At 34.6% G+C, this 14,730-nt stretch overlaps 1 protein-coding gene across 3 annotated transcripts in view; it reads right to left on the bottom strand.

The window, feature by feature from the left end:
• Positions 1-3,252: 3,252 nt before the first annotated feature.
• Positions 3,253-14,730, bottom strand: part of LOC111031364 — a 97,024-nt gene continuing 85,546 nt past the window's right edge. For all 3 annotated transcript variants that reach the window (XM_022311272.1, XM_022311273.1, XM_022311274.1), the window contains 2 exons: positions 14,283-14,658; positions 3,253-5,016 (listed from right to left, as the gene is read on the bottom strand). In XM_022311272.1, coding sequence (XP_022166964.1) covers positions 4,091-5,016; positions 14,283-14,658 — 1,302 coding nt within the window. In that variant the 3' untranslated portion in view covers positions 3,253-4,090. The remainder of the gene's footprint in view (positions 5,017-14,282; positions 14,659-14,730) is intronic.

Below are 14,730 nucleotides of genomic sequence, written 5' to 3'. Positions count from 1 at the left end.
GTATACTCATCATACATTTTATGTTAAATGTGAATTAATTCTCTGTTACACAAATCCTTACGCTTCCGCCAAGAAAGATGTTGTACCTTGGAAGATTTTTAATCTACCGAACGGATAAACTATAAAAAAAATTTAACGTATAGATGTATGAATAAAAGTTTCACACATTTTTTAATATTATAGGTTGTTATTTACAAATCATAAACTGATACTAGTTTAAAGTTTAAAATATTTTTATTACGAGCATTTAGAAAAAACTAGTTAGTATTCAAATAAACGATTTATTCCAAAAAAATATTGACATTTGAAAAAAACTGTGAAAAATAAACTACTTGACTGAGAAAATATTTTTACAAACAACATTTTTCTAAAAATAAAAAATGTTGTACCATAAATGTAGGGCAAGTGTATATAATATATTTAATGTGAAAACAATATTTATATATTTTTATACATCTATTTCATTTGTCAGTTTTTTCTATTACACTCTGTATAATAATATTATAAATGCAAAAGTAGCTATGTTTGACTTTTACTACAATTTCACTGTTAAGCTGCGGAACCAATATTTATGATATTTAGTATGAAGATAGCTTGAACCATGATAAAAAAACACTGTCTTGCTCAGGTATTACTTTTTTTAAATCAACTCCTAAGGGACAAGGGTGAGACTAAATAACCACTCTAATTTCATTGAAAGTCATTTCTATGTATATTAATTTAAAATTTGGAGAGCATGTTGATGTTATACTGTGGGAATCATTTAAATAGTGTTTCAGAAATGCGATTCCATACCATAATGTTTGTCAAATTTACTTGAAACTTGGTATTGATGCTCTTCGAGATTACTTATAAAACATGTATTTCGGAATTTTCCAAGATTAAAATCTTAAGGATGTGAAAGCAGGTGCCTAAGTTTTAGTTTTTTTTATAAATAATTGAATAGTTGTTTCTTTATTTCTCTTTATTTTTCTTATCATCATCACTCATCATAACAGAACTACTTATATGCCAGCGAAGCCTCAGGAAATAGCTAAAATGTATTATATTAGATTGAATTGTAAATTGTAATAAAATCAATGTTCCATTTTTTCACTCGACATAGTAAACGTATAAAGTTGTTTGTGCCTTGTTGTTGTTACAGCCTACCCGAATACACCACCATGATATACACAGTGAAAAAATCCTATACCAAATGTGTAGGCATCGACTGTACTTAAAATTTCATCACAATTAATTCACATCTGTACATCTCCACATCTGTAAGGGTGGTTATAATACCCACATAATATTTGTCAACAGAATAAATTAATCAGTCAAAAGACCTTAGTCCAGGAGGATGAGGAATTGGTGAGGATGATATATGGATGGATACGGTTTGCATCAACAATAGAGAACAACAAGTAACAAGAAAATACTGTGCCACTAAAGTAACGGTACCTAATAGCAGTTAGTGCTGTCGCTAGTAACAACTGGTGATTAAGATTTTTATAAGATTCTATTTGGTCTGTGTGTTTTAAAAAATAATAATGATATTGCCGTTACAGATGTTAAAGTATCAAAAGACTTCAGTTCAAATACTACAATATCAATAATTAAATTTTCATAAAAACATGAAAGATAATAATATAATAATATGCTTCCCTTTTTATAAATCAGTTAAGAATTAGAGTTAAAGTAAACATGTATAATTATGTGGTTTGAGTTGATGTACATTCATAGAGAAGGCAAAGCGCTACCAACATATTGAATATTATATACCAAAAGAAACAATTGAGTACAATGGGCACCACCTTTAGTCTCATTAGAGATTACAAACAGTTACAATTTCATTACAAGTGGGCAACACTATTGCATAACCGTAAAACTAATAATTTTAATGGACAGCAATCACTTATTAGGTTAATGATTGTATTTATCTATTAGGTATACTGCAAAAGTAACATTTTGATAAGCACTAAATTAAACTTATTATTAATAGTAAGAATTCACTTCCCTTAGACCTTAATGTTATTGTGCTATAAATACAACTGTAACCTTTTTATTTTTCAATTTTAGTTAGAATTAAATAAAAACAATATTTTAATAAAAATTACAAGTTTACACAATTTCTTTGATATTTTATCATAAAAATCACAAAACACAACATTTGATTTCATTTGAAATGTTAATATTGACATTTATTTATTTTTCATACAAAATATACTATAATATTAACACAAATAATAATCTTTTATTTTATATTTTTAAATTAATATACATTTTCCAACTATTTTAGCAATGTTAAATTTAATTTTTAATTGAAACAACAATCATATTTTTTACAACAGTTATAATTTATAAATTATACAATTACAATTTTGCCTCCACATTTTTCAGTCGTTAGCGAGCACAATAATATAATATTTATATAATAATAATAATAATAATAATAATAATAGAGAAATACTTTGTCGAAAGATGGTATCTAGTTTTGTGGTCAATATTAGTCGCTAACCTACGCTAACATTGACTCTTTTCAAAGAATATCAGCTTTCAACCTTTATGCATTTTAAGTAATAATAATTATAAACAAAACACAATACAAAATAATAATAAAATATAAATACAGGAACTTTTACAAATTCAATTATTTCTACAAAAACATTTTTGTTAATGTGTTTGAAATTTGCTATTGGCAAGAGTCATGAAGAGGCTTTAATATGTTTATCAAATTATTTTACATTTTGTAATAAACATATGCTTATGATTAAACTATTTTTACAACATTATTACATTTTTAAACATTGTTTTGGAAAAATCAAATTAACTGTTATCAAGTTATGTTAGCAAAATCAAACAAAAAAGTTGAAAATTTTTTTTTACATACATGTCAACTTAAACATTTGTCGTTAGACTTAGAAATTTTAATTAATTAATACATATCGAATATAATATATTAGATAAATAAAGTTTAAATGTAATCAATATGTTTGTACAATTAAAAAATAATGGTATTCAAAGCAAGTATAAAAAAACAAATCTGTTAAAAAATACATTAAAACACACACAAAAGAGTAAAATTGAACATTCAAGTGTTGAATTAAAATGCGCGTTATCACTATGTTTAAAACAAAAATTGAAAAATATTCAATATAAATAATATGGTCCTAGAATAAACGGAAATACATCAAAGACGCGTAAATTGTAAAATAAAATAATTAAGGATCCATTGCGACAATAGAGGTTTGTTTTTGGATGTTATTATTGCTTAATGTATATATTTTGACTACTGATTAAAAAGGGACCATAAATAACATCAACAAGACAATATATAATAATATATAGACAACAGGGGTTAATGAGAACAAACACATATTATACATATACGCTCATTATGTATACAACTAAATTAACTTTTTTTTTTAAATATTGATTGACAACGACAGTGACAAAATCGATATTGATTCATAGAAACATAATATTATCAACATAAATACATAATATGGAATAAAAAAAATACAATATAATATATACTATCTTAGTTACACAACACGTCCAATTCCGAAAACGAGCAGCCTCATATTATATAATTTCAACAATGTGTGCGCCACACATCGTCAAATGGGTACATACATGTCATTGATTTTTCGATCACTGATCCCCGAGGGGTTAATAATATATGCGTTATTCAATTATGATTTAATATGATGTATAAGAATAAAAACTTTGGGAGGAGGTATTCCCTATGTCGTACTCTTTTTTAAACGAAATGAGAAACACTATGCACAATCGCACCACAACAGCGGCGACGACACACAGTAACGATAAATATAGGATCACGTACTTAAATTCATTCTTTTTAAATTATTTTTATAACTAGGGAGGGAAGGGCAAAAAAAAAATAAAAACGAAACGACCATAGCAGCCGCGAATAGTATGGAAAAACAAAACCAAAATACAACGCCTTATGATGAGTGAACGAAAATGAGAGAGATAAAAAAACATTAGCATGTTATACGAACAAAATATAAGTTATAACATAATATAAACATATCATCATGGAAGTACAGAGGATTCGTTCGAGTGGCACGCGGGGGGGGGACGGACCTTAGACTTCGGTGCCGTCTTCGCCTTCGTCTTCGAACAACGGGCCGCCCTTCATTTTGGGCTTCGGCGGAGGTTTGGGTGGCACCTTGCGCTTGACGCTCGTCTGGCTGGCCGGCTTGAGCACGCCTGACTCGGGCGTGCCGACCCGGCTCGGCGCCCAGCTGCTCCGGTTCCTTGCGTCCATCTCCACCAGTGGGGAGTAGTTTGGCGGCAGAGCGTTGTGCTGAGGCAGGCCGGACACCTGCGACGGCGACGTCTTGTCCGGCGATCTCGGTGCCGGCGACGGTACTCTGCGGACGTCCTGCGCGTCGTCGGCGGCGAATCTGGGACGGTGTACGCCGCCTCCGCCGTGCAGCTTGGTCTTGTGCGGCAGCGTCTGGCTGTACTGCGGTTTGGGCCTGTGTACGGCTGCCGAGTCGGCCACCGCCTTGGTCAGCGATAGCACTGAACTGCCGTCAGCCGTGGTCCGCGGGCCCAGGTTGTCGTACACTGGTTCGCATAGCCGGCCCACTCCCAGCGGGTCGTCCACATGGCCGGCGGTCGGCGTGGACGCGGATGCTCCGCCGACGCCGTTGCTGCTGGCCCAGCTGGGCACACGCGGCCGCCGCGGTATGGTCACGTAACCGGCGGGCGGCTGGGCGGGACGTGAGCTGAACGGCGACTGGGACCGGTTGTACGGTAGCGTTCCTGAGTAGATGGGACTGTGCAGCGGTGACTGGAACGACGGGACCGTGGACACTACGCTGCCGGCTGGCGAACTGTGGCCGCCACCCCCGCCGCTTCCCCGGGGAAACGCCAACAGGTCCGGTGGGTGCGTGCCCTTACGGTAAGGACGGCCGTTGCCCACGCCGTTGCTTATGCCACTGTTGTCGATGATGTTGGCCAGCTCATCGCCTGACTCGCAGTAAAATTGTTCGTCAGCATCGCCTATGTACAGAATATAACGGCATACATTAGTATTAATATTATTACCGCGACATTTAAGTATAATATGAAATTCTGTTTCATCGAGTCGGAAACACCAAAACATATATTAAGATAAATAACATTTTTACATTTATTTCTATCCTACTTAATAATTATATTATGCAGATCAAATACGTGTGCTCTAAATCGGAATTAATGCGCAAACAATAATACAATTACTATTATAGTATGAGACGTCAGCCCGCGATTTTTCATTCCGTTGAAATTTAAACGAAACAGCCAAGCGAAACGAACCGGTGTACGTACGGAAACCAGGCAGACAAAATAAAAAATCTAAGACTAAAGTCTAAAATTGCGCATACAATAAATAAATAATTACGTTTGGTGGCTGCCTCGGGTTCATGCAGTCGAAGGCGACGTTCCCAAGTTCCTAGTTTAATTTTATGCGCATACAAATCCTTAAATATTATATTATAACGTTCTACATTCTTCTATTTACTAAATACAAACTCTCCAACATTACTGCCTTAAAGGACTTGAATAACTCATGATCTTATAAAGCTGCGAGTGTTTAGATTTTTAGTCGGAGGAATTAAATTATATATATATGTATATATCTGTAAATTATTTAAAGGGATGTTGTGATTTAAATTTTAGTTTGATAGTATATTCTTGACATTTTTTAATTTGGTCGGGCTATATGCGTGTGATTTATATTCTCCGAAATCCCGACAATTCCTGTCAAAATACGATTAGTTCATCTTTAATAAGCTCCAAGTGTATAACAAGTTTCCAACAGTATTTTATTCAAATATCATTTGCAATCTGTTAAAATGCAATTACAGGCTTGATTTACTTATATCTAGTGCAGTGTACAATATGAGTTATCCTCTGCCGCCCTTCCCATGAAAATAATTATTAAGCATTAAACATTAAGTAAACAACAATGTATCCAATACGTCAAAGTTGGGATGTATAATTTTAAAATCAACTACATAGGCCATAGACAACAATAGGGAATAGGAATAAAAATCTTAGAAAATAATTCAATATATAATACAAAGTATTAAATTACGAAACACCGTTTAACAAATAATTTGATAGTAATGCGAGAACTTCAAATGTTATTGGGTTGTGTTAATTAATTAATTTTTTCTATATGTAACTTATCGATTGTTTCAAAATTATATATAATATGCGTATTTTCTGCGATGGACTAACTATAAAAGTAGGTAATAATTTTATTTTATCTTTTTATTGATATTTAAATATGATATATTCATTCAATCATATAAGTACCCGCCTATATACCTAATTGTAATACAATATTAATAATGTTGAACCCCTTTTTAAAAACATTTATTCAATAACTTTCATTGGAAAATGCTGTGTAAATAATATTGTATTCCTGGAATTTTTTTGCCCCGTATTTCCTTTAACAATCAAAATGTTCCAACGATGCGACGACCGCAATGGAATAGTTGCGTCAATATAGTTTTAATCGACGATTATGATATTATACGATTTCGGAGAAAAAACGCAACCAATCAAATATTTGATTATGGTAGAGTATTTGTCCCCTGTACTGCCTATGATAAAAAATAAATAAATAACGGAGGCCCATTTGAATATTGCATTGTTGTTGTATACGTATAGTATTATCTTGATTCGAGTATAATATAATAACGTAAAGTAGGTATATGGGATTTTAAAATTCCGATTTTTTGTAGTCGCTTTATGAGAGTGAAATCATTCATTTCAAATCTCGTGTGAAGTCGTACAAAGATAATTTCTATTCAAAATCACTCCTACACATGACGAGAAGCCTATTATATTATCATATGCACGTAAAAAAAAACGGACGAAACGGCGGGAGAAGAGGGGAACAATAAATAATACAACAAATCTATATACGCACACACGACACGACACGATAGAAGTGTGTACCACGTAAACAACTAGCGTCGAGGGCGGGTGGTCCCCGGTGACATTTTCGATAAGAAAGAGACGGGTTCGTTGGAAAACTACGAAATATAAATTCGTGCGTTTTTGAATAATAACATCGGAGTAGGTATATAATAATAATAATCATAATAATAGTCAAAATGTAAGCCACCGATCGACCGAATGCAGTGGAAAAAATGAAAAATAAAAAACACCCGAGACCGGGTTTGCGTGGAATTCGGAGAGAAACTACCCATATACGTGCGGTGTAAAATACAAAGCGACACGCTACTGCTGTGTTCGAGCGGGGCTGCTCATTCGTACAATAATATAAGCTTTTCTACGAATCGGTGGGCACGTCTCTGTTGGGGATGGTAAGGAATTCAAAATCGATCTCGGAAGGAGAGCGGCGGCGGGAAGACGGTACAATATAATACAGGTAATATTATTATTGTGATTTACGGACTTCGACAACGATTATTATATTGTAGTATTATTGTACCATATGTACCCAATATCACGCTACGGCTTACTGCAGGAGAACGCTGCAGAGATCCACAGTTTTTTATATATTTTTTTCCCACAATAGCTTAGTTAAACCTGACCTACGCCGAAAGCCCACGAATTTGACCTTTCTCTCTCTGTCCCTCGTTTATTGTTGATCAGCGGTAGGAGTGTATGGTATTGAATAAAAAAAATACTGATATTCCGGAGTCATATTAGGACATATAAATAATAACCATATTTGAGAATTAAATTTAAAATATTAATAGATATATCGCGGTGGGGTAGCCAGAGGAGCTACAGCCAACCCCGGAATTTCAGGAAAATTTAAAAATGCTTTCAGTGTTTTGTGAACGCGTATTACGTAAGACGTTTTTAAGTATTAAGATTGTGATTTGTACAAGGGTTGAATGGTTGATGCTAAAGTCACAAAGGTATAAACCACGACATCAGCATAGGTACTAAAACTACGAGGGATCTTAACTATGAACAATCTCTCCTATACACCATGTATACAAAAAATGATTAGCTCCCTCCCGAAAAAATTCTGGCTATGCTACGGGTACACCGTGATGTACGTCTTTTTATTTTGTTACAGTTTTACAAATGCGTACTGCACCCATATTTATCAGTCACCCATAGTGTGTACGTCGATGACGGAGGTGATAATCACGTGCGTCATCGAGATGAACAATATATAAGTCTATCGGAAATATTATTATCACTTAATTATTGTTATATTAATTGTATGGGCAATAATACGGTCATAATAAACGTCGTCGTTATAATTATAAAATAGTAATAATAATAATAACACAAATTATTGCTATAATAATCGTTCTACAACAGTAGTACAATGGTTCTATAAAAGCATAATGCCCTCTACCCCCACCTACTCATCAATATCGTTAATAAAGACTACCGCCGCCGGTGAGGACTGTTGAGATGATATCTATGAAAACTGATCGAACAAATTACCAATATAGTTTGAGATAATAGTATGCCTAATACAGCTGAGTCTCGAATAAATTCGACTTATGATGTGTTTGTCGAGTTAAATACCTTAAGCTGTATAATATTATATATATATATATAATATACGAGTGCACGTAATGCAATGTTATTTGAAAACCGGTACAACTATAATATATAGATCGCGTTGTTTGCAATTTTCTGTATATACCGTCCGGCGTACAATATTATCATAGTAGAAATTGTAAGTTCAATACCTATCTAGAAAAATGCTTAAAAACGGCAATTGTACACATACGGGCAGTGAGGAGCTCAATGCGATAATTTTCATTTAAATATCGTACAGAATTATATCGTGTAAAATTGATAAATAAGTCGTATTACATCGAACCTAGTTCGTCTAGTTTCAAAAACACTCATCTGGGATGAGTAGGTACTGTGTAAGCTGCAGTTACGATTTGGTTTTTAATCTATCTTATTTGATTGGTGCAACTCAGTTTAGTGACAAATTCATTAAGTCCGTAGTGAGTATTAATACCCATTATAAAAATTGTTTTAAATTATTTTCTATATATTATATTATCCGAGACGATGATAGGCGTTATTATCATAATGTTTGCGCATGACCTCGTTCGCCCCGTTCATCATGCGCGCAATCGGCGCAGATTGATGCACCGCAGAGCTATGTAATAGTGATTAAATAATAATATTATTATTGTTATTATTATTATGATAGACCTAGATCTCGATCTCTCGGATCCGGGTCTGTGTTTCTGGACAATACGCACGCCGCGTTATCGGCATTTGTATAATATTGCACTTTGAACGGAAACGGTAAAACAGAAGTGACGGCGGCGAACGCCGAACAGACAATAGAGAAAACGGAACGGAAAACAATAATATCTCGGGACGTGCAGCCGTTATTACAGTATTATAATATTAAATACAACGGTACCTAACAATAACAAAGCTATAGCGCACATTTGTTTTGGTCCAGTCGTGGGGTAAAAGTGCAGTGAACGGAAAATGTCCAATTCGAAACAAATATCCATACATAAGCAGCGTGGAACGAGTCTGAATTAATACAAAAATAATTTTGATAATAACTATAATCTGTCATCGTGCCCTCCCATTCCCCAAATGTCATACTAAACGGATATAACAACGGTGAAATGTTGACGATTTATATCAGACGACAGCATTTTGTTTGTATGTGGGTACGACAGGTACGGCTGTTGTACCAACTACCTAATAATTAAATAGCAGTAATAAGAGCTATACTAGAACTTACACATACCTAGTAATTTAAAAATTGCAAATCTCCAAAATAAAGTCTTGAGATAAGCACTCAAAGCCAAAAATTCATAACAACTGAACATGTGCCATAATTCAATAATATGAGAATTAACCTATACATAAACTTCTACAATTTGATACCTTAAAACAATGACGTACCTGTGAAAGATTTTTTTTGAGGGGAGGGGCATAAATGAATAACACAATTTTTTATGTTAATTATTTACATTTTTCAAGCTCTACACTGAATTTGCATTGTGGCATATAACTTCTCGGGGGAGAAATGTCCCTGTTTCCTCCCCCCCCCACAAGTACGCCACTGCCTAAAAACGACGCAAGGAGCTCCATTACATAAAATCAGCGAGAAAAAGTCTACACCTAAGGGCTAAAAACGCCTAACGCCTATACCACCACGAGACATATTCCTAGAAGACCAACCTCAGAGAATTAATAAGAAGATAATTTTATATGCTTAAACATATTCTGTATTTGTTGTAAAAACTTTATGGCATGTTGAAATGGTGAAAAGATTAAATTTAAAATATTAATAATAATAATGCTATCTCTACAATCCGCATAATATACAGAGACGCGCCCGTCCGCCGGGGTCGTTTTATCTGCGTTTGACAACGGTGGCGCCACACGCTATCAAACTCTCTGAATAGGTTCTGAATATGTACATAGGTACCTACATACGAACACGGAGACGTCACATTTTATTTACACAAAAACTGGCGTGTTTGTACACGTCGGAAATGTCTTTCGGTCACCATTACTAAACACGCGCATGTCCGATATTTAATAACGTATATATATCTAACGCCACGACCCGGCGCAGGGGTAAGATTATAAGATTACTTACATATCATTCCATATACTACACATAACTACATAAGTATATTATGACCTACATCAGGGTTGGGCTCTGCACCGTGGTGATATATAAAGCGAGTTAAAAGAAGATTCAATTTTTTTCATGAGACTCGACCCCGCAGCTTGCCGACGTATCTATAAAAACAAGACGCTTGCTTTCTTTACGAAAAATGTCGACGGCTTTCGGTAGTCTTTCCTTGTAATTAAAAAATCTGAAATCCAATAACGACTATCGCCATCTCTTTGGAACAACTCTTGAACTCGAGAAACTTTTGGAGCATTACACAACGGGGTATGTAACCAATAATAATTAATATATATATGTTTCCAAGATGCGGCAAATACATTTCTTGCTCGTCGCTCTGAATCTAAAAATTAATTAACGGTGCAATAATATAGTTATGTTATGTTTCAACGCGTGTACAGAACAAAGTTGTATTATATTTATATCGGAATCCAATTTTCTACATTATACGTACATAAATGATACATTATCGATTTTTGCTCAAATATGTGCCAGATTAGGTACTCCGTCTGGCCTATAGTCTAGAGATAAGAATGAAGTCTATTTTGAAATAAATATTTGAGTTGGATACAAGGAGGGGCGGCGGAGAAGACTTTGTAAAACAGTGTTAATGATAGTAGAATACAAACATAGATAATATAGAATGGATAGGCCTTCTTGAGCATTCGCGAATGATATGCTACTGGGTAATATTAATTTTAACCATGAACAAAAGAAATTAATTTTTTTACAAAGAATACCTACATTTAAGCTAGGTTCACAACTGTTCCGTCAGTTGTGTTGTGTCCATAAGTTGAGATCTGGCCGACTATGGAAATGTCTCGGTAGATAGATAGTGTTTAGAGACAGATATCACCATGATTGAAACGGCTAATCAGAATAGTATATTAGGCACACGACACCACGACAGACGACGTAGCAGTGAATCTAGCTTTATGGATATTCATTTTTATTGTAAATTTAAATTTAATATAATGTTTAAATCCAAATTATTAGTGTTCAAACCTCAAATGAAAAAATCTTGGTTGCTATTATATATTTGACAGCAATTATCAGTAGATAGTGGTAAATCGGAATAGTAACCTATATTGCAACCTAATACTCAATTATAGAAACGGTGGTATACTGGTATCGATTGAGCTTATATTTCTTAACTTCAAGAGCACTACCCCATGGGTATTTACTATAGTGATGGCCTATATTCATTCTACATTATCAATGTATACAAATGCTAGGTATATACATAAATAAAATAATATTATTACTATCGTCATTGGCATTATATTATATGAACGTGCACCAGGGACTGCTTAAGACTGTACACTAATATTGTGTCTTTAAGCAGAGACGCGACAATGAGGTCGCTTTCGTCTTTTGTCTTTACCTATCGTCCTCGAAAGTGGGACTTTATTTTTATCATCGCCGCCGCCACCGCCTTCCTCGCCGCGGAGATCCGTCGAAGGTGTAGGGTGGTCGTGTGCCGGTTCACTCTTCACCATGACGATTCACTGCTGCAGCAGGTGGGTGACGCGAACGATACACCACCACCAACCACCGCCGCACCAGATCAACGAGCAAACGACAATATTAATTTCATTAATTCTTTTTTACAACTTGGCGTACAATAAGTACACGACACGGGCATGTGCGTGTGTGGTAAATGTATACTATATTGAGCGAGCTGGCCCACGGTAGAACAACACTAGCACGCGACGATAATATAATAATAATAATATATAACTTTATATTTTTATATTGTGATGATTATAATATTATAAATGTTTAAATAGGCGAAACGAATTTCGTGTTTGGTTTTGTAAGAAAGAAAAAAAATACTTGTAAAAGAAAGCACACACGCACGCGCCCGACCTGCGATACAGTTGCATAGATTGCGTGTAAACAGCAGCGGAGAAAAATTAAACGGATATTGAATTTCAGTGGCGCGCCAAATGTGTGTGTCTGTATACGGTATATACCACTCCGATAATATATCTACCAACATACTCGAATTTCTTTGCGTCATTTTTGTTTCCGAGATTCATTTATAAACTTGATTTCTATTTACATATCGATATCATGTGACGCGTGTGCATATATAATGGTAAAAGTATAATACTAATAATATACGTAATACGTATATAGGTACTATAATATAACCTATAATAATATTATATTATGTCATTCTCGTACAGTATATTGCGTTCAAATCATTACAATAATACATCATTGGTAGTGCGATGGAAATAATTAACGTGGGGGGGGGGGGGCGTTGAGAGTCTTCTCTCGCTCGGGGCGAAACGAGTCAAATACAATTAATATATTTTGTAATGATCCTGCCCAGTCATCAGAAATAAACATAATATACTACGGGCCACAGATGGCGTATTTTGCATAATTGTGCAGGGCACATTGTTTCGAACCACTTGTCTCTGATTGGCTCCAATTTCCCACTCGACTCTGATTGGCCCCAATTGCTACTCGGCGTGATTTTCCACGGAAAATTGGAAAATAAAGTACAAACCACCGTTCAACGAACATTATTATAGGTACTCAAATAATTAATCGGTCGGAGATAAGAATTATTATGTTATCATACAAATGAATTTTATCATCAGGTATAATATAATAAAAATAAATTATAATTATTATGATATATACTAATATATATAGCTGCAAAATGCAAACATCGAGCGCAGGTGACTTCATGGGCGGGATAAGTAAAATAAAAAATTGGCCCCATACATCGGAAAAAACGTCTGTAATAAAGTTATTGTCATCAAAATATAAAAGTTTTTATAAAAAAAATATTTACATCATTTTGAAATTGTAGATATTTTTATTTTCCAAAAGACGTTTTTTAAAAATTAAATAAAAAAGTATAAATATTGAGTTTGTTAAGAAAAATAGATCTTTGAGGTGGAATAAATGAACTCTTTTGTTGGAGTCGCAAGGATTGCTGTGACATATTATCCTGCATACCCCGTGCGCCTATAACATAAAGTCGGCCAGAGGAGAGATTAAATATTATTGGTTCTAAAATATTATTATACCCAAAGTACGTCGCTGGGCATAAACAGTTCAGTTCACCCTTTCAGGTCATGCCGTACACAGGGGATAGCGACGGGGTGTGCCTTAAAGACGAAAACACACAGAAATCGATAGTTTTTCGGAATTACAATAATGATAAGGATAGATCACAACAAAGCAATTATGATGAGGCAATGGTGACTGTAGATGAGATTATCCTCGCCAAATATACCAGAGATGGAAAACGTTTTTAAACGAAATCAAATTAAATATTTTGTATAAGTATTATAGTATTAATAATACCTACATAAAATACTATAAAATGTAATATTTTTATTACAAATTAAATTTAAAATTTGAGAATAATAATAGGTACCTAGGTATTATTATTGTTTTTAATTTAAAAGTGTTTATATTATTGTACTATTATGGCAATTAAAAACGGTAAACGTAAATACTATAAGATATATAGGAAGGTATAAAAATAACGGGTTTAAAATATTAAACAAAAACGATATCGTATACAATTATCAACTAAGATGAAAATCCATAAAATTTTCTATCCCTGTTGAAAATATAATGAAATATTATAGCACGATTACGACGCGTAAGGGTAGGTACTGACCGCTGACAGACGTCTCGTCCAGTAAATTCCTCTTTAGTTCGGTCATTTCGGTACCGGTCGGCGATGATTCATATCTCCTGGGCGGCTTTTGAACCGGGTTCACGACGGCCAAAAGGCTTTTTTGCTGTTCAGACGGCTCGGACACTAGTGACGTGACGTGGTTGTGATGGTTGGGCACGTCACCATTGGAAAATCCGTTGGCATGAGATTTTTTCGACAGCACGCCGCTGCCCGATGGTCGGCGCCGGTAACAGCACAAACAGCAAACGATCAACAACAGGATTATGATGAAAATGCCAGCCACCAGGCCAATTATGATGGGCAGCGATTCTTTCACGCTGACCGTACTACCCAAGATGCCCTTGCTACCACTGCCCTGCAAATGATAAGGTTAAAAGGTTATAAAATATGCAGCGTGAAATAATAACAACAGTTACACATTTATATT

Source organism: Myzus persicae, unplaced genomic scaffold (assembly GCF_001856785.1).
Source record: "Myzus persicae strain clone G006 unplaced genomic scaffold, MPER_G0061.0, whole genome shotgun sequence".
Lineage (NCBI taxonomy): Eukaryota > Metazoa > Arthropoda > Insecta > Hemiptera > Aphididae > Myzus > Myzus persicae.
This window is presented reverse-complemented; position numbering and strand designations above follow the sequence as displayed.